Below are 21632 nucleotides of genomic sequence, written 5' to 3'. Positions count from 1 at the left end.
TTGTCACAATAAAATGTGATTGTCTAAATGGGGTAGAGGACCTATGCTTGCCAGATAAAGATATCATAATGAATCGAGGTATTTTAGGAATATAGGCCAATAGTTTGATCTTTTGGGATTTTTAGAATGAGGATTATGTGGCGATCAGACAAAAGCACTAATATTTGTTATTGTTTGGACAATCAAATATTCAAAATGAGAACAAAGGCAGGTACTGGAGTATATAAATAATCAGAATTAATTACTTAATGTACAACCATATATTTGTGGATTGAATAATAAAAAATTCAGACAGCTCAGGAAAAGTATGACACTTGTGTTTTTATATTACTGCATATACGCTAAATGTAAAAAGTAAACATATAGATATCTAAAGCACACACAAATTAACGTGGCATATTTAAATTTTAAAAATAAAAACAGTCTAAAGTGTGAATTCCCATGCAACCATTCACATCCATGGTCCGTACATTCAAACTCATTCACTTATCGATTGGACGATAATCTCGTATTGTTCCGCGATAAAAACATTATTTTCTAAAATATCCCTCCGCACTGTAGGAACTTCCTGTGATCGTGAGTATTTATGTTATCTCTATGAATGTCGAACTGTTAGTATGCCTGGTATGAACGTGAAAACTAGGCGTATGCGCACCACTTACAATAAACATTTCAACATATATTCTAATATCTCTCCTTTCTATTTCCGAGCTGATCCTCAACCTCGTCTGCTCGAAATGGAAGCGTTAGCTCACTGGAGTCATTTGGGCTCAATAAGCGTTCAAGTGAACAAGCGTGGTCCGCCATTTTGAAAGCACTATTGCATCAGTTTCGCGATTCTCTATAGCACAATCGAGCAACTGGCGTCGGCGCGCATTCCGTTCCCAGCGAACGCGTCTATTGGCGGAAGGATCTGATTAGAGCGGCACAGTGTGCGTGATGCGGTAGCTGCTCGCTGCTACTGCTGCAGGAGGAAGGACCGGACTGCTACCAGCACCACCTTTCAGTTTCGCCTTCGAATTACACCGACCGGCTCCGTCACACACACACCACACGACTGAATTATTACGCAAAGGCGTCCCTTATTACGACTCCAGGGGTTTGGTCGCGTATAAACTGAAGAATCACCGTTTTAATCGCGTGAAAGACGGGTTTTGTGTGTTTTTGACAGCAGTAACAGCACAACAATGGCTCTGAAAAGAATCCACAAGGTAAGAGAAGGAAGTCACCGGCGCCAGGCCCTCAACACACCATCCTGTCCCATTTACGATTGAAAGGCGATTCAGTGGACGTTATTGAGGGGTTAAACGTGTTAACTGTGCCGGTGGTGAGATGACAAGTGCAGTAAAGCGCCCCGGTACGACGGTTCGGCCCGAGCTCACAGTTAGCATTTTAGCGAACATCCCTCGGTCGAGCGGCGTGTGGATGATATTGAAGGTTTATTCGCTGTCTCGTATTATCACTCGAAGTCTGTGAAGTCACGAGGTTTTTGGAAATAAATAGACACTGGAAATGGCTCATGATAACGTGTTAGCATGCTAACTTCTCCTAACTGCCAATACTAAAGGCCCGTTTGGAAACTGAACGAAGATCGTGTATATCGAACACAGAATGGTTTGCTAACTGTATATTAGTGTTATGATATTTGACTCTTTACATTATATCTGTTTGTTTGGTTTGGGCACAGAGAACAGGCCGTTAGCTGTGAGCTGCTAACCGTTCGGGAGAGGCACCTGGCCCGTCAGGCTGTCGTCGCATTGGTGTATTTGAAACCATTTTTGGGATACTTTTGACGTCTTTATACTTGTACATCGGGTTGACCACTCTGTCCTCGCCAGTACCGACATATATGATCAGTGAGTCCGTCGGTCTTGTTATAAACTAAACTAACACACTTCATAAGAACGTTTATATGAGGTTAGCTCATGGCGCAAGCAAATTGGCCTTATGAACGTGGTCAAAAGCGTCCGTGTTCACATGTTAGGTCGGTCTGGTTTAGGTCTTTATATGAGATCTGAAATGATGGAAGGTGATGGTTTCGGTATACGAGGCTAACCCGGAAAAAACGCAGTTACATAAGCTGTGATTACCTTTCATGTTATTCCAGCAGCAATAACTCCCTAACAGACATGTTGTGTGTCTGATTTGAGATCGCCCGCATTTATGCGCTACACTAAATATCCAGTGCGTGTGTTTAGTGTATTTGAGTATTATTTGGTCTGATGTGTGGATATTTGTAGTATTAAGTTTCGGTGTCAGATTCTCAGTTTCATTTTTAGTGCTGCATTGTTCTCATCTCGGCTCATTCAGATAAGCGAGCGCTGCAGGTGTGTGTTCAGGAATGAGGCTTACATTGGTGATGACAGGTGATGCAAAGGTTTAACTGCTGGCTCTTCTCATTTGACATTGATTGTTTTTTGTGCGATGCAGGAGCTGCATGATTTGGGCCGTGACCCACCTGCTCAGTGTTCAGCAGGTCCAGTAGGGGATGACAGTAAGTAACTCACTTTTTACTCTTTCATCAAAATGTAAGAAACGTATCCGCCTCAAACAATTTAGCAGGTTTCTGTCACCAAGTCCCCTTGTTTTTTTTTAACAGGTCAACCACTCATCAAAATCCAGTGTCACTCGAAAATACTTCACATTACATAAGGAAAATGGGTTGCGTATATATCATATTGACTTCAAAACAGAAAACACAGTTGGCATATTCTCATGAGACCTGTCAAGAAAATGACCTGGTCTAACTTGACCCCAAATCTGTACAAAAAAATCCAATAGTATCCAGCTGCAGACCCGCAGCACCACCAGTTTCAGAACCCCAGCGCCAGAACCTGAAGTGAGGGGCGGAGCTTACGTTCTAAACCGAGTAGCGCCACCTAACGTTTTGGAGAGTAGGCTACACCACCAGTTTCAGAACCCCAGCGCCAGAACCTGAAGTGAGGGGCGGAGCTTACAATCGAAACAGAGTAGCGCCACCTAACGTTTTGGAGAGTACTTTGCTTTTATTACAAACGAAACATCATACTTTATACGTATGTTATAATGATTCTTTAAGGTACAGTACAATAAGCATTTTAAAACATTGATCTTGTGTAATATAATTGTATATAGTTATCCGTTTCATTGTATTATGAGAGTTACTTCCTGATCATGATTTTATTTTTCTTTATGTAAAATAAAACATGTCAAAAAACTAAAAAAAAGAGAGAAAATTCAGCATAATTTTAAAAGAAACAATAAAAATATATACAACAAATGACCAATTCACCCCTAGGCCCATTTTATCATGACAATCCTGTATAAATTAAACTTAAAATGTATCAAATGAGGAATTCACTCTCAGGCCCATTTTGTCCTTACATTCTTGCTAAAATAACTCCATGTCATCCCTGAACACAAAATGAAATAGAAAGGGCTCTCTGGAAGCTTCTGACTGTTCCAGGAGATTGTTGCGGGCCTTTTCCTTGTGGTCTTCATTCATTCGAAATGTCTCTACAAGAGATGAAAGCACCACACAATAATCTCAACGTAAAAAAAAATGCATATAACAGAGGAACGTGGAACAAACACTTTAACACCTTCACAAGATGTCTTCAAAACGTCACCGCAAGGCTCATTTACAACATGCAAAAATGTATCGAACCATCTGTAAAAAAAAATTTTAATACAGTAAAGTATGACAACATATTCAAGCTTCATTAAGATGATAAAGTTATGCACAAATTAAATATTTAGCAGATAAACGCTGAACTTAATATATGCGATAATTTTTCACAACATGTCAAAAACGTTACACAACTCACCATGCTCTCCGCCATGCTTGTCTCATTGTCAATAACTCCGCCCCCCAATTCAGGTTCTGGCGCTGGGGTTTCTGAAACTGGGGTTCTGAAACTGGTGGTGCTGCGGGTCTGCAGCTGGATATGTCTCAAAAAATCAGAAATTTTTTTTTTTTTAATGAGGAATATGAAGCCTACTTTTAGGACCATTGTGATTTGTTGCATTGCGACATTATTTTCTGGACACTGACACACTGTCTACACTGGGTGTGTCCGTTGATTTGCCATAACGGTTTGAGACCGTCTACACTGGATGTGTCAAAGCCAACATTCTAATTCATTTGTCTTGTTGGCTGGAGTTGCGCATGCAGTGCAAAATTTAACTGGACATCCGTTTACCGTCTGTGCGATGCACCACAGCTGACTCTTCCAGTGTAGACTGCTTCATTGATTATAATGGAATCTATTTGCTTGTGCCGCTTGCCTCTGAAGTAGACAGTTTCACAGGAATACTTCACCCAAAAATTATAATTTTCTCATTTACACTGTCGTCTCAAACTCGATTGCCTTTTTCCTGCGGAACACAAATTCATATATTTTAATGGAGATATGTCTATTTGTCCATACAATGCCAGGGAATTGTGACCAAATTTTCAAGCTCCAAAAAAAGAGATAAATCAGTATAAAAGTAATCCATACCACTCCAGTGGTTTAATCCATGTCTTCTGAAGCGATTCAATCAGTTTTGGGTGAGAACAGACCAAAATATAACACCCTTTTCTCTGTACATCTTGATATTGTAGTCTTTAGGCATTATTTCAAACTCGATTACACTTCGTAGTGCTAGACTCTTGCACAGAACGCTAGATGGCGCTAGGAAATTTAATCAAGCTTGAAATCATGATCGTTCCTAGAGACTGCAGATGTCAAGACAGTAAAAAATTAGTTATATTTTGGTCTGTTCTATCCCAAAACAGATTGGATCATTACAGAAGACATGGATTAAACCTTTGGAGTGCGAGTACATGATGACAGGATTATAATATTTGGGGTGAACTATTCTTTTAAAGCACATTTGAACCCCCCACAATTCTTATCACCGTAACGCACCCAGACATTTTCCCCATTTTTTTTTCAATGATGATTCTTATTACCATAGTCATTTTGTTACTGTATATAACACTACAAAATATGCTGTTGTTCAAAGTTTATTATTATTGAAATCAGCAAAAGTTTAGAGGTGGTAGTAACATGATGTATGAATCCTTTACAATTTAAGAAATGTCACATAGTGCACGTTGCGATAATGCGACTATAATAAAGATCATCTTTTTTTACATTGCTGTTTTGAGAGTTAGGGGGTAAAATGTGCATAACTGCAAAAGTGAAAAATCTTAATGGCTCTAAAAAATAGGACTCATTTTGTATATTCAAAACAGGCCTATATAACTCATTACACCAGTTCTGTCTGGAGGAATGGGCCAAATTTCCAGCAACTTATTGTGAGAAGCTTGTGGAAGGCTACCCAATTTAAAGGCAATGGTATCAAATACTAACAAAGTGTATGTAAACTTCTGACCCACTGGGTATGTGATGAAAGAAATAAAAGTTGAAATAAATAATTCTTCTATTATTCTGACATTTCACTTAAAATAAAGTATTGATCGTGACTGACGTAAAACAGGGAAATTTCTCTAAGATTAAATGTCAGGAATTGTGAAAATGAGTTAAAATGTATTTGGCTAAGGTGTATGTAAACATCTGACTTCAACTGTTTGTTTTTTATTTTTAAAATTGAGGAAAGTGGGACCAGAAAATTGTCTTAACATGTTTTATGAGAATCACCCATTTGGTAAAATAAGACATTGATCACGTTCACATGCACTTAAGAAAACATTCATAAGAAAAATTCCAAGGTTTTTGCAGAAAGTGCCGTTCTGAAACATCATGTAAACGAGAATGTTTGCCTTATGCCGTATAAGGAATTAAGAGAAAGGGTACACACCCGGGTATCTCCCGGAGAATGCGGCTTAATTTGACAATTCTACACTATGAATTATGCACACTAATTTAAAACCTTGACTGCTTTCCCTTACTTTCGCATATATGCACTCGCACATTGGGGGAATCTGTAGTTTTATGTTAAAGGGAAACCCCACTGTTGAAGCGCAATTCTGCTGCAGGATGATGGATTATTTGGACTAATTGAAAAAAAATAGCAGCTATTTAGCTTTCCTCAAAGCAGCAACCACTTTATTAAATCATCAATGATACGTGAAAGACATCTGACCCACTTGGTGCCTGAGAGACTTGACTGAGATCGGAAAACATAATTACACCAAAATAATGCACTCAAATTTGCTTCATCATATTTTACTCTGTGGACTTTTTTTTTATTTATTTATTTATTTTTTTTTTATGAAATTAAATGGTTAGTTTTACCCTAAAATGCAAATCCTCTCATGATTGTCTCACCTTTAAGCCATCCCAGATGTGAATGACTTTCCCTCTTCAGCAGAACCGAAGTGAAGATGTTTATAAGCACATTTCATTTCTTTTTATCCATATAATAAAAGATAATGGGTGCCATGAGGCTGCTGGCTGTTCGACAGTCCAAAAGTCATATTTAGGCAGTATAAAAGTAATCCACACAACTAGTTGATCAATTAATGTCTTTAATGTAGAAACAAATAGGTAATTTAAAATATTTTTTTTTTATTGCTTTCTGCCAGCAGTCGACGCATCAGTGACATAAGCACAATGATGCATTCATGCGATAAGTCTGAAGCACACACTTTGTATACAACAGAGGAATAATTGTCACGCGAGAGTTAGGTCATTTCAAACAGATACAGCGCTGGCTGGAAACAGTGATTTAAAGTTAAAAACGTTTTAATCAATTTGTTTCTTACACCAACCTATCGATTTGCATCTGAAGAAATTAACTGATCGACTGGAGTCATGTGGATTACTTTTATGCTGCCTAAATCTGAATTTTGGACCATCAAACCAGCCAGCAGTCTAATGACATCTGTTTACTTCCATTTTATGGATAAAAAGAGCTAAAATGTGCTTATAAAAAATCTTTGGTTCTGATGAAGTAAAGTCATACACATCTGGGGGTGGCTTAAAGGTGAGTAAATCATGAGATCATTTTCATTTTTGGGTGAACTATTACGTGAAGACAGATTTGTGACCGATCATATCACTCTCTCCATGACCTTTCTGCTTGTTTTTCAGTGTTTCACTGGCAGGCCACAATAATGGGACCAGTAAGTATTTCGTTTTTGGTTCGCCACCAATAGGTGACATGCCCTCTGAATTTCACGGTTTACCAGATTAGATTCTGCATAAATCTTTAGCTGTTCTGAATACATTTTATAGTTAGGGTTCACTTCCCACTGTCATGGTAACTGAGTTGTAATATTGAAAATTATTTTGAACTAATTGGGTTAGAAAGCAGATTCTATCAAACTAAAATCATTTTAACCCATTAAACCTTGTGTTTATGCACTGGCCCCATTCACTTCCATTGTAAGCATCACATAATTTTTTTATATACAAACAAGGGATGTTAATAATTTTTTTGGTAATCAACATTTTACAGCAAATGCAATCAATTGAGCTTGTATTGAACCTGGAACATTCCTTTTTAAAATAATTAAAAAAAAAAAAAAAAGTAATGGAGATTTAAAAATATTAAAAAGGTATTGAAAGATCATGGCAAATTACTTTTGAATATATTTAATTGTCTAAAGTTGTCTTTTTGAGTGCAGTCACTATAAGCTAATTTCTTAAAATCTTTATACTTGATCACAAACAACTGGGAAGGCCAAGGAAATGTATTGGGCAAAATGTTTTAGAACCTTGTAAAGTAGATGAAAATATTGCATGAATATATTCAAAATATGGTGTTGACTTTCTGAAATAATGATCTTGTGCTTTGGAATTTTGTCTGCCTATAAATTACTACAACTTGCTTTGTAAACTGTTTGTTTATCTAACAGAATGACAGTCCTTACCAGGGTGGGGTGTTCTTCTTGACCATACACTTTCCCACAGATTACCCTTTCAAACCTCCAAAGGTCAGTAATGCCCGTACCTGTTTGACAATATTCTCAGGTGCTTTGGTTATGATTAGGTGCTGGTAAAAGTTTTCGGTTTAAATTCCTCTCGTTTTACTGACATGCACTTGTCGTAACATAAGGAAATGTTTTTCCTTTCAGCCTATATTCAAATGAATCCATTTGTTTCAAGGGTGTGTATCATACATCATGCAGGGCTTAAAGTATTCCGGCCGGGGGCCGGATTTCCGGCTTGAGGGCAGGTCCGGCCTCCGGCGCAGGCAAAATTTATTAATCAGGCTGCAAATTACAGTCGGACGCACTTTCGGCGCGGACGGCTTGGAAAAACGAGTGCGCCGCTTCCATTATGGCGCGCATACGCGCGGCTGCATTTGAAACTGGGAACTTGAATGCGGTTTAATATTTTCGAGTCAATTGATTTCACCTACCAATCATATAAGAGGAGCGCAGCTCTAACTAACGTCACAAGCCTATCAGAAGCAGAGCAGGGCGGGTCCTGGCAACAGTGTGATTGAGATCCATACCTCACGTTAGCGTCGTCGGTGAAAGCATGGAGCGCAGAACTCCAGAAACAACATTAGGTGACTTAATGTCATCATGGATGAAAAGAAAGGAGATGTGAGTTGGTTGATTTCAGTAAATTAGCTCAGGTCAGCATAATCATATTTTCTGTCTACACCTTTTGATGTTAGCCTTACGTTGACTGAGCTAACATTAACATACACTGCTGCTAGGTAACTTCAGACTGTTAGTTAAATATTTAATGTAGAACATTCTGTGTAGCTTACTAAAAAACATTATGTGTAGGCCTACCATGAAAACGAGTCCACTTTAAACCGCTTTATTTTCTGTCAGCAATGTATGACAAGTAACGTTGCAGTGTGTACGCACCTTTAGTGCTGTCAACGTTAACGTATGCGATTTCTTTTTTTTTTTGTCCAGCTTTAATGTTTTAAAATATTTAACACAATTAACGCTGCATCCGTTCTTTGTCATTCTTTAGCTGTTATTATTAGTTTGTCCACCAAATGCTTTAAACCGTTAATGTGCGACAAGACAAAAGAGAACGCACTTCAGTAAATGTCCTCCTCACACACACACACACACACACACACACACACACACACACACACGAGGCACAAAAAGTCGCGAACTAGTATCGAATTCTCTTTCGCGCTTGAACGAACAATAACACACACATTTAATCGAATTTAATTTATAATTTATGCATTGCGGACTATTTTATAACCCTAAAATTTAGTATACTAAATAAAATATCAGTGATACTGGCCTTCATTAATAAAAAGATGACATTAAGATACAGCCGTAATACTTAAAAATAAATGGTTCCATTTGAAGATAAGTCCATCTCTGCAAAACAACCCCCCCCCCCCCAAAAAAAAAAGTTCAGGCTCAGCAATTTTTTTCACTTTAAGCCCTGATCATGTGTTTTATTGTTACAGAATGCAGAGTATCTTCTAAAATAATTTTCTAAGGAACATTGTGTGGATAACAATCTTCAGTAATGTAGAAAACCTGTAGTTTTCCTCTTTAGCCTTAAAATAACTCTTGCTTTTGCATGCATATTTTATTCTTACTATTTCAGGTTGCATTTACCACAAGAATCTATCACCCAAATATCAACAGCAATGGAAGCATCTGTTTGGATATTCTGAGGTCACAGTGGTCACCAGCACTTACCATTTCCAAAGGTAAAACACAGCCAAGTTTCCTTATGATCAAATTTCAAACATTCTGCATCCTGACACTGCATTTGCTGGTTTATATCTCAGTAATAGCAAGTGCTAACTGGGCATCATTAGAAACAACATTGACTGTGTTTTTATTTTCCCTAACCTGTGTTACCGGCATACCCAGACAGAATGTGCGCATGCTGAAGGGTGCTGAATACTCAGCAGATTGCGTCTTGTTTAATTTACAAAGGTTCAACCCATTCCCCTCAAATTGCATGGTTGTTTATTAAACATTGTTTGTAATTTCATGATGATTTCATATCCATTTAATAAATTTGACCAAGTTTTTAAATCCCTTCTGCAGAATTCTGCAGATGCACCGATACCAAAAATTCTTGACTCACGGGGCCGTAAACACAAAACCACTATTATCTATTACTACACATCATAATAAAATTTAGTAAACAAAGGGATTACATACATTTGTAGATTACACCAAAATTGTTTTATTTCTTTTAGGAAATTATTTTACCCAGCATACGCTATTGAAGAGATTTTTTAATTAACCTTGAATCGCTTTTGGAATTGATATCAAAAATACATTATAAAAACGTATATAGGTTTTTAATATTGTACCCAGAAATGTAATTTTAATTTGTTTTCGCCATGAAAATAGTCATGGAAGCTGGCATGGCGTTAAATTACAAATTCACTCACCATTTTATTAGTTGTAATTGTCCATCCATCCATCTTCAACCGCTTATCCGAAGTCGGGTCGCGGGGGCAGCTGCTCCAGCAGGGGGCCCCAAACTTCCCTATCCCGAGCCACATTAACCAGCTCTGACTGGGGGACCCCGAGGCGTTCCCAGGCCAGTGTGGAGATGTAATCTCTCCACCTAATCCTGGGTCTTCCCCGAGGCCTCCTCCCAGCTGGATGTGCCTGAAACACCTCCCTAGAGAGGCGGCCAGGGGCCATCCTTACCAGATGCCCAAACCACCTCAACTGACTCCTTTCGACGCAAAGGAGCAGCGGCTCTACTCTGAGCTCCTCACGGATGACTGAGCTCCTCACCCTATCTCTAAGGGAGAAGCCCTCCACCCTTCTGAGGAAGCCCATTTCGGCCGCTTGTACTTGTGACCTAGTTCTTTCGGTCATGACCCAACCTTCATGACCATAGGTGAGGGTAGGAACAAAAATTGACCGGTAGATCGAGAGCTTTGCCTTTTGGCTCCGCTCTCTTTTCGTGACAACGGTGCGATAGAACGAGTGCAATACCGCCCCCGATTCTCCGGCCAACCTCCCGCTCCATTGTCCCCTCACTCGTGAACAAGACCCCGAGGTACTTGAACTCCTTCACTTGGGGCAATATCTCCTTCCCTACCTGGAGTACGCACTCCATCGGTTTCCTGCTGAGAACCATGTTGTAATTGTTTATTTTTAAATTAAGGACAAATATTTCTTTATTCCACTGTTGCAACCAAATCGGGTGCTGGTGCCACCATCTGTAGAACTTTGGGGCATGAGTGCCACCACTCTCATTTGTTAGTTTGGAGCCCTGTGGTGACATGTTCTGTTAGATAGGTTTATATTTTCTATTGGTGTTTGTTTAATAAATATAGTGAATGTGATTTTGAGCGCTTCATGTGTCTAAAGCTCCCAGTAAAATATAAACGCACGCATGACAAGGTGAACATGAATAACCCAAATAAAATGACTCTAAGGTCATTTTAAGCTATTATTAAAACCTGAAAGGATAATGGTGAACCGTCAGCTTCACAGAAAAAATGTGGTTGAAGAAAAAAATCTTGAATGATTATAATCGGAGATCACAAACTCGTAGTCGCATCGTAAAGAATTGACAGTAGAACTCACGCTATGTTTAATAGTGAAAGTCAGAGCCTTTCCATACACACAATGCGACAAGAACTTACAGGATTGGGACTAAACAGCTGTGTTGCCACAAGAAAGCCACTTGTTAGTGAGGCTAAACTACTTCAATTTGCTAGGGGGCATAAAGATTGGACTTTGGAGCAATGGAAAAAGTCATATGGTCTGAGTCCAGATTTACCCTATTCCAACTGATGGGCACATCAGGGTAAGAAGGGAAGAGCATGAAGTGATACACCCATCATAGTACCCACTGTACAAGCCTCTGGAGGCAGTGTTATGATCCGGGGTTGCTTTAATTGGTCAGGTCTAGGCTCAGAAATGGTATGTGGCAAGTCAGCTGACTACCTGAATGTACTGAATGACCAGATTATCCCTTCAATGGATTTCTTTTCTCCCCTGACTCACGGGCATATTCCAGGATGACAATGCCAATATTCATTGGGCTCGAATTGTGAAAGAGTGGATCAGGGAGCATGAGGAATAATTTTCACACATGAATTGGCCACCACAGAGTCTTGACCTTAACCCCATTGAAAGGGTTTGAGATGTGCTGGAGAAGGCTTTACAGAGTGGTCGCAGTGTCGCCATAAAGCTAAAGGCGGTCCAATAAAAAAAAAAAAATTTGGTCAGGCAGTGTATGATGCACGAGTCATATGGCCTAATTTAGTTTTTTTAGCCCCTTTTGCTCCCCAATTTTGGCATGCCCAATTTCCAGTGCTGTCTATTCCTTGTTGTGGCACAGTTACTCGCCTCAGTCCGGGTGCGGAGGACGAATCTTAGTTGTCTGAGTCCGTGCATCTTATAAACTGGCTTGCTGAGAACATTAACATGGAGACTTTGCGCTTGTGAAGGCTCACGCTACATCAATGCACAACTTGCCACGTGCCCCACAGAGAGGTAGAACCACCATAGAGCGACCACAAGAAAGAGTAAATGTAAAACTCATCAATTGCATTTGTCTTTTGAATGATATGCTTGATACCTGAGCAGAGTGAAATGGCCGTGCTGTTTCTCAGGAGCGTTACATGCATTGATGTCTGCATAAGAAAAGTCTTAAGTTTATCAAGTAGACAGACATGTTACAAACCTCAATCTGCATCCCTGACATGAGCGCAATAAAGACAGAGAAAAGTCTTGCGGAAGGTAATTTCTTTGAAAATGTAAGATCCTGAATTCACTGCAGCTTAATTCAAATGCATTAAGGTTGAGGCTAATCTAGAAAATGTGTTATGTAGTATGTTTGAAGGTTTTGTTACAAGTTGGGACGTTTCCATGTTCTTGGGTAAAATTCTCAAACTAATTTTAGCTAATGTTCATTAAAGCTTCTTTAAATGGGCTGGGTGAAAATCTCATCTTATTCTTAAATCCTTGGATCGATCTTTCACTCAATGGCAATCCTTGACGACGTGAATGTCTGTTATCCACTGGCTTGCAATCTTAAGATTTCACTCGCCATGATTGAGTAGTGTAGTGGCGAAGAATTTCAGCACCGACATCCTTTTACTGCGTGTTGACAGTAAAAAAATGTAGCCGTTATTGATGCCATTGTAGAAATGGGCTATACGCAGTCAGTAATGATTCATTTATTAAATGAGCGAAAGCATCCAGTTACAAGTGATTATTGGGAAAGCGTATAATATTTAACTGGCCATATTACCTCAACATGACAGCGTCCATGAATGTGTGTCCAGAGTCTTCATCATGTGATTGTACAGCATGTTTTTCAAAAATATTATTCATTTAATGTTTAGCAATTAGCATGGGCCTGGGTAGTTCAGCGAGTAAAGACACTGACTACCACACAAGTCTCTAGTTCAAATCCAGGGCGTGCTGAGTGACTCCTGTCAGGCTTCCTAAGCAACCAATTGGCCCGGTTGCTAGGGTGGGTAGAGTCACATTGGGTTAACTTCCTTGAGGTCACTATAATGTGTGTTTCTCGGTGGGGCGCATGGTGAGTTGTGCGTGAATGCCACGGTGAATAGCGTGACGCCTCCACATGCGCTATGTCTCCACGGTAATGGGCTCAACAAGCCATGTGATGAGATATGCGGATTGACGTCTCAGAAGTGGAGGCATTCATCCTCCTCCACCCGGATTGAGGCGAGTCACTACGCCACCAAGAGCGCATTGGAATTGGGAATTCTAAATTGGGAGAAAGGGGTGGGGGGGAAATGGTTTTGCTAATTGCTAAACCACTTAATTGAAAGTATTTTTTGCTCTGAGATGATGACCTGACGATATTATCTTTTTAAAAAGAGCTCTTAAAAGTACCTCTCACATAATTTTTTTTATGTTTTGTCTCTCGCCCCTCAGTTCTCCTGTCCATCTGCTCCCTGCTGTGCGACCCCAATCCGGACGACCCCTTAGTACCTGAGATCGCCCGCATTTACAAGACTGACAGGGAAAAGTGAGTGTTCTCTAGTGCACTAAAGCTATACAACAGACTGTGTTTACAGGGACAAGGCGTTTGCCTCCACAATTCCCCCTTATTCACATTAGTGCCATCTTTAATCTTTGGCGGGAATGACAATGAGGCTGTGAGGGATAGACATAAACTCAGCTTATTGTCCCTACGCCATTACACAAGTGAAATGTTGTGTGAAAAGCTTATGTGCGTGGTCCAGACATTGCAAATACAGTAAGTACATGTACACTCATCAGAATAACATTATACAGAATTACAATTAGTAATATACAGAATAACAATACACAGATGTTTACATTGTTTGCATGTTACAGTACACGTTACACAATATAAAAACCGTTAGAGGCAATTGCACTGAATTGAATTAAGCACAGTGTACATAATGTGCAGTGATGTGTGGCATATACATGCAGTCTCTTCAAAAGGTTGTACAATTGTTTAAAGTGTTTTGGTATTTTTCTGCTGATGAAACATTGAAAAATATCTTTCCAAGAAATTTCAGTAGACAGAAAACTCCAGACGGCACAAGTTGTGGAAAATTAGATGTGATCTAGGAGCTTTATACAGTGTATTTAAGTCTATCCTTTGCAGACTAATTTTCATTCCAGTCAAAAATGGTGATTCTGTGAAATGGGTCTAGATGTTTTTCATGCATATACTTGCATTATAGCATACATTGCTTGATTTCCTTTTTAGACATTGTCATCTTTACTCTTCCCTGGGGATGTCATATTTGTAAACACACCCTGAAAACCTGTTTTGATTCATTTACTTAAGTTGGACTTTATCGTAGTAGATGACAAACTGTAAAGTAGAGACAAAAGTGTTTGGCTGGTTGTAATGTCAGCATAATAATATGGTGTCAGTAGCAGCAGCTCATAAAGAGCAAACAGTGTTTTCTTATAGCTGAGGAGGCAAATATCAGGAAACCTTTTGAGCACGTCTGTGGCATATTTCTTAATTCTTTTTATTTTGGAAATTTGTGACACCTCAAATAAGCAATGAACCGTGTTAATCTATTATACGTGTGATTGATTACAAAGTAATTGGTTACAGTAATCTGTTTTCATCAGAAAAGTAGGGTAATATTACATTTGAATTGATTTTAATCAGATTACAGTTACTGACTTTAAAAAGTTGAATTACTTCTAGTATATTTCTTGGGTTACACATTTCATAAATGATGTATGTAGAATAAATAAAAAACCAGAATCATTAATATGTTCCTCTGTTTGGTGCACCCCTTATTGTAAAATGTGTATGACTTGCATGTGACACTGAGCAAGGAGGAAATAAGGCTGGGCTAAGTTTTTCAAAATGTATAAAAACAACTCATACTGAAATATATGAACATAGAAATACAATTATAGATCATAAATGTGCATAGACAATAACATCAACTAATTGTTTCAGCCCTATCGACAATTGTTGACAAACTTTAGTTGCTGAATATTCGTTTGATCTAAAATAACATGAGATTACATTCAACGCTAATGATGACGCATGAGAGCAGCACTGCAGTTCATGTCTGACTGAGGAAAGGAAGAATTACACATCTCAGTCCAGATGCACTCTAAACTTACCAAACCGCTTCAAGTGATGTAGATCCCAAAGTATGAGGGAATTCTAATGCAAAAATATAAAATAAGTAAATACAGTGAATGTCATTTAGAGGTTTATTTTGTCTTTATTGTTAGCAAGCACGTTTAATACAACCTTTTAAGCCGAGGCAGAAGCTGAATAATCAGTTAAGGAGCTAATGATTCAACGATTATTGCAACGATGAATAGTCAAATAATTGTTCAAATAATCTTTTATCGATTATCAAAATAATCGTTTGTTGCAGCCCTAATAGACAAATTCTAGTTAACGTATTTGGGAAAATTTAGTATTTTGAAATGTATGCTGCATGTATACACCAATCAGCCACAACATTAAAACCACTTGCCTAATATTGTGTAGGTCCCCCGTGTGCCACCAAAACAGCGCCGACCCACATCTGAGATTATATTCTTCTCACGACAATTGTACAGGGTGGTTATCTGAGTTACTGTAGACTTTGAGTTAAAACCAGTCTGTCCATTCTCTGATCTCTCATCACCAAGATGCAGATGGGCTGGTTTGAGTATTTCTGTAACTGCTGATCTTCTGGGATTTTCACACACAACAGTCTCTAGAATTTACTCCGAATGGTGCCAAAAACAAAAAACATCCAGTGAGGGGCAGTTCTGTGGATGGAAATGCCTCATTGATGAGAGCGGTCAGCAAAGAATGGCCAGACTGGTTTGAACTGATACAGTAACTCAGATAATCACTCTGTACAATTGTGGTGAGAAGAATATAATCTCAGAATGCTGATGAGATTCGGGTTGGTGCTGTTTTGGTGGCATGAGGGGGGCTGACACAATATTAGGCAGGTCGTTTTAATGTTGTGGCTGATCGATTTATGTACGAGCAACTTTTTTTTTTATCAGTGAAAAAATATGACCCATGTGTATATATATATAAATGTGTTTCACATATTTCCATTTATCAGATTTCTGTGTGGGATGGGTAATGTTGAACTTTGACAGTGGTTTTCTTTTTCTTCAAGGCACATAGAGGACTCGTATTGACTTGCCACGAAATGTTAATGTTGGTAGCAACTAATGCAGTTCAGGACAGAAGATTTCCTGTTTACTTTTTAATAGTGCCTGTAAATTCCTTCCTGGATTGTGACTGTTGTTTTTTTTTTTTTTTTCTCATTCACAGGTACAACAGAATAGCTCGGGAATGGACACAAAAGTATGCAATGTAGTTTAGGAGTTAGAATCATGGTGGGAGAAAATTACACCTCTCCATATTAAGGTTAGGGGAGCTTTGAAAGTTCAAAAGATAAAAAACACAAAAAAAAAAACAGATCTTGTTGGTTTCCATTGGAGTGCTTTCTTTAAGCCACGCCTACCCTCAAAAGAGCACCTCTTCCTCACTCTTATCCCCCAGGCAGCCATGGTGTACATACTCCGACTACAACCGTAGCCCCTCCTGAACTCCATCTCCTGCTTCACCACCTCCGTTGCTATAGCAACGCACCCACTGCTTAGGATCAGTCCGTATCAATTTTTCTGTTGAAAATGTTTGACTCTAAAAATCATTCCTTGTTGTTTTTAAGAACTGGGAAGGTGGGCTACATTATCCTAATTATTCCTTCTCCTTGTGTTTTGTGATAGTCTGGAGATGGGATATGTACCTTTACAGTTTACATTTTCATTTCCATTTCCTGGACGTTGGATCAGGAAATATTTTTTGTTTTTGTTTGCAGAGAATGGAGGGGTATGCTGGCTCTCTTTTTGTATAAAATCTATCTAAGGAATTCTTTTAAAATCATAGCAGGTAATTCAAGGAAAATGGACCTCCTGTCCTCTACTCTGGAGTATTCTAAAGGACTTGAAAACTATGAATATATATATTTTGTTTCCATTTGCCAATGCAAAGACTGTCTCTACCCCTTTCCTTAGCCATGACCAACTTCACAAACGTTCACCATTATGGAGGGTTTCAGACCAGTTATTTAAAGCAGTCTCTATAACATACATATTTTTTCTCCCCCAACCCAACCTCGTAACTCTTAGGTTGCTTTTTTTCTTTTTCTTTTTTTCTTTTACTGCTCTTGTTGAATTAGATGCTAACATGGTTCAGCCAGACTCGATTGGGTCCCTGGGTGAGAGTCTCCTCACAGACAAACTTCTGTATATTTAATTTCCCGACAGGCTCGTTGAGCTTTGTGTGTTGATTAAAACTGTGTAATAAAATGATTACTAAAGTCTGAAACACTTGGGTGTCTGTGCTGTTTTTTTTTTTAATGGATCTGATGTTGAATGTAAACGTTGTCATGTGTGCCATGGTTTTAGTCTCAAAGCCAAAAGCTCTTTTGGATCAAGAAATATATACAGTTGAAGTCAGACGTTTATATACACCTTAGCCAAATATATTTAAACTCTCTCTATATATATACTCTATATTTAAAATGTTTTTTCACAATTCCTGACATTTAATTGTAGAAAACATTCCCTGTCTTAGGCCGTTTAGGACCACTGCTTTATTTTAAGAATGTGAAATGTCAGAATAATTTCATTCAGCTTTTCTTTCCTCACATTTCCAGTAGGTTAGAAGACTTTGTCAGTATTTGGTAGCATTGCCTTTTAAGTTGTTTAACTTGGGTCACACGTTATGGGTAGCCTTCCACAAGCTTCTCACAATAAGTGCTTGGGGGTGCTTGGTCATTGTACATTTTTAAATCCCATTTGCGATCGAGCATTAGCTTCCTGGCTGATTTCTTGAGATGTTGCTTCAATATATCCAAACTGTTTCTTCTTGTTGCCATCTATTTTGTGAAGTGCACAGTCCCTTCTGCAGCAAAGCACCCCCACAACATGATGCTGCCACCCCCCCCCCCCATGCTTCACGGTTGGGATGGTGTTCTTCGGCTTGCAAGCCTCACCCTTTTTCCTCCAAGCATAACGATGGTCATTTTATGTCAAACAGTTCACTTTTTGATTCATTAGAATAGAGGACATTTTCTAAAAAGTAAGATCTTTGTCCCCATGTGCACTTGCAAACTGTAGTCTGGCTTTATTATGGCAGTTTTGGAGCAATGTCTTCCTTGCTGAGCTGCCTTTCAGGTTATTTCGATATAGGACTCGTTTTAATGTGGATGTAGATACTTGTCTAACTATTTCCTCCAGCATCTTCATGAGGCCCTTTTGCTGCTGTTCTGGGATTGATTTGCACTGCGCACCAAACTGTGTTCATCTCTAGCAGACCGAATGCATCTATCTAGTATAATGTCTGTGTTGTCCCAAAGGTGTTTATACTTGAATACTATTGTTTGTACAGCTGAATGTGGTACCTTCAAGTGTTTGGAAATTGCTCCCAAGGATGAACCAGACTTGTGGAGATCCACAAATGTTTGTTTTTTTTCTCTAAGTATTTGGCTGATTTCTTCTGATTTTCCCATGATGTCAAGCAAAGAGGCACTGATCCAGCCCTGGTTTTGGTAAAGCTTTACAATTGTTTAATTTTTTACTACATTAGTTAGCACAAACTAAAACGTCTTTGTTAATGTCGTAAACCTCCGGGGCCTGGGTCTGGTAGGCCAATGCAATGGCATCCACGATCCAGTGGGCAAGCCTCTGTTTGGAGACAGCGATGCCTTTCCGCTGTCCAGCAAAGCAGTCAAAGAGCTGCTCGGAGCGTCTGAAGCTCTGCGTGCTATCCAAATAGGTGCGTAAAGCACTCACTGGACACAGCAACACTAAGGCTGGGTCTGCCTCCTCCTGGGCCGGGCTCGCAGGTTCACTACCTGATTCCTGAAGGGGTTTGTAGGAACCTTGGGTACATAGGAACCTTGGGCACGTAGCCTGGTCGGGGCCTCAGGATGACTTGAGATTCAGCCGGACTGATCTCCAGGCAAGTGTCGCTGACAGAGAACGCTTGTAGGTCCCAACCCTCTTGATGAAAGAGGGCTTTTAGTTCGACTGAATCTAGCGGCTCAAACAGGGCTCTCCGAAGGCCTTAGAGGACCACAGAGAGATCCCATGCGGGGAACAGGCATGGCCTAGGAGGGTCTTCTGCAGGAATGAGAGCACTAACCTGACTGCGCACCTCTGTGGGTCTTCAGATCGAGAAGAACACCAATTTACAAATAATCTTTAGGGCGTAAAGCTGCTTGGTAGAGGGAGCTCTGGCTTGAGTGATCGTGTCTATGACGGCTGGTGGTAGACCGCTTAGATCTTCCACATCCTGTCCAAGGGCCAGACGTGGAGCTTCCAGAGGTCTGGGCGTGGATGCTCCCTGACCTTGCACAGGACTTGTGCAAGTAGGCTCACTGGGGGAAATACGTACTTGTGCAGCCCACGGGGTCAGCTGTGTATCAGCGCGTCTGTGCCGAGGAGGGCTTCCGTCAGAGAGTATCAGAGCAGGCAGTGGGTGGATTCTTGGTAGGCAAACTGATTTACCTGTGCTCTGCCGAATCAACCCCAAATCAGCTGGACCACCTGAGGGTGGAGTGTCCACTCTCCAATGAGCGGTACCTGCCGTGACAGCGCGTCTGCTGTGGCGTTGAGGTTACCCGGGACTTGAGTTGCAAGCAGCGGGCTCCAGTCCAGCCCAACACTCGCGGCCCGTGCAAGCTTAGCGGACAGCTCGGCGTCGGCCTTGGACTGGGCTAGCACACCCGAAGGCACTAGCCCAGTCGAGTCCTCTGCGTCTGAGTCCGTCAAGATGCTCTCCAAGGCAGCGGCGAAACTCATCCAGCTCGGGGGCTCCGAAAGAGACATCAGACTGGCCGCAAGGCGAGCCGGTCTCATCTCGAAACAAGACGGGGGCAGACGAGCGTGCGTTAACGACCGCATCCAGGAATGACATGAAGGAAGGGCATCTTGAGAAAGAGGTGTCTTTGATTGACGTTGAACGTCTTTTTAATGTGTGTATTCTTTTAGAGAAATATATTCTTTCAGATGTGTATACTCTTTTAGAAGGGCTGCCGAAGCACCCAGGGGCGTAGTCTGCACGGCCATGCAGAAGAAAATAAAAGCAGCTGAAAATATGCTGCATCTCCAACAGCGTGTGCTCCATAGAGGTAAGTGGAACAGCAGTGGGTTTGCAGCAGAGCGGTTGCGTTTCAGTGAGCTGAGTAAAGACAAAATCTGTCCGAAAAGACACACGCTTCCCTCCTTTAATACCTGTATATCCGGGGGAGGGGCATGCAAATTCTGTTTGCCAATTGTCATTGGCCTTTTCTACAAGATAAGAGGTAACGGAGGCTCTCAAGAGAGACCTCTTGTGACACTATGTCGACACAACGTTGAGTGAGTGACAGAAGGGGAACAGAAAATACCTTTACACAACTTACTAAGATTTGGTAAACGCATTTTCACATTAAAAGTTATATACAGTGTTGTGAAAGTATTTGTCCCATCCTGATTTCTTCTGTTTTTGTGTATATCTCATACTAAATTGTTTCAAAAATTTCAAACAAAATCTAACATAAAACAAAGGCAATCCGAGTAAACACAATATGCAATTTTTAAATGATAATGTTATTTATTGAAGCAAAAAGTTATCCAATACCAACTGGGCATGTATGGAAAAAGTATTTACCCCATAGTTACTAAATCCCCAAATCTATGAAACTGCAGACAATGATCCAAAGCAAAGGAGTAAATCCACCTCTGAATGACTCAAAAGAAGCAAAATCAAAGTTTTGAGTGGCCTTGTCAAAGTCCTAACTTGAACCCAACTGAGATGCTGTGGCTGGACCTTAAATTGGCAGTTCATGCTCGAAAATACCCTTCAAGAAGAGCGGGCCAACATTCCACCACAGTGTTGTGAAAGACTGATCTCTAGTTATCGAAAGCATTTGGTTGCAGTTGTTGCTGCTAAAGGGGGCACAACAAGCTATTAAGTTTAAGGGGGCAGTTCGTTTATTCCACATTGGTGATATTGTTTTGGGTAACATTTTTGCTTCCATAAAAAACCAAACAAAAAAAAACTGTACCTGTATTTTGTGTTTACTCTGGTTGCCTTTGTTTAATGTAATTTCTTGTTTGAAGATCTAAAACAATTTAGTGTGAAAAATACACAAAAATGGAAGAAATCAGGAAGGGGCAAGTACTTTTTCACTTAACTGTATCTTAACCTTAGTTAAGGCATAACAAATAACATGAACTGACAATTAATTATATATATTTTATGAAATAAAAATGTATCATGATT

General features: G+C 39.9%; 1 protein-coding gene across 2 annotated transcripts; it reads left to right on the top strand.

Annotated features, from left to right (window-relative positions):
• The first annotated feature begins 946 nt into the window (after nt 1-946).
• On the top strand, nt 947-17683 carry LOC127659446 (ubiquitin-conjugating enzyme E2 D2). Of its 2 annotated transcripts, none has more exons than XM_052149270.1 (7): nt 947-1211; nt 2431-2494; nt 7023-7054; nt 7790-7867; nt 9474-9579; nt 13766-13859; nt 16629-17683. In XM_052149270.1, the coding sequence occupies exons 1-7, from the start codon at nt 1188-1190 to the stop codon at nt 16672-16674; spliced, it is 444 nt and encodes a 147-aa protein (XP_052005230.1). In that variant the 5' UTR covers nt 947-1187; the 3' UTR covers nt 16675-17683. The 2 variants fall into 2 exon arrangements, with proteins under 2 accessions (XP_052005230.1, XP_052005231.1); XM_052149271.1 differs by lacking the exon at nt 947-1211 and adding an exon at nt 1355-2327.
• The last annotated feature ends 3949 nt before the right edge of the window (nt 17684-21632 follow it).

This window comes from Xyrauchen texanus, chromosome 19, assembly GCF_025860055.1.
Source record: "Xyrauchen texanus isolate HMW12.3.18 chromosome 19, RBS_HiC_50CHRs, whole genome shotgun sequence".
Taxonomy (NCBI): domain Eukaryota; kingdom Metazoa; phylum Chordata; class Actinopteri; order Cypriniformes; family Catostomidae; genus Xyrauchen; species Xyrauchen texanus.
The sequence above is the reverse complement of the archived record's forward strand: the minus strand, read 5'-3'. Positions and strand labels throughout refer to the sequence as shown.

Coding starts and splice junctions, on each gene's coding strand:
- LOC127659446 (XM_052149270.1), top strand. CDS start 1,188: ATGGCTCTGAAAAGAATCCACAAG. Junction 7,868..9,473: donor ACCCTTTCAAACCTCCAAAG/GTCAGTAATGCC, acceptor TTACTATTTCAG/GTTGCATTTACCACAAGAAT. Junction 9,580..13,765: donor AGCACTTACCATTTCCAAAG/GTAAAACACAGC, acceptor CTCGCCCCTCAG/TTCTCCTGTCCATCTGCTCC.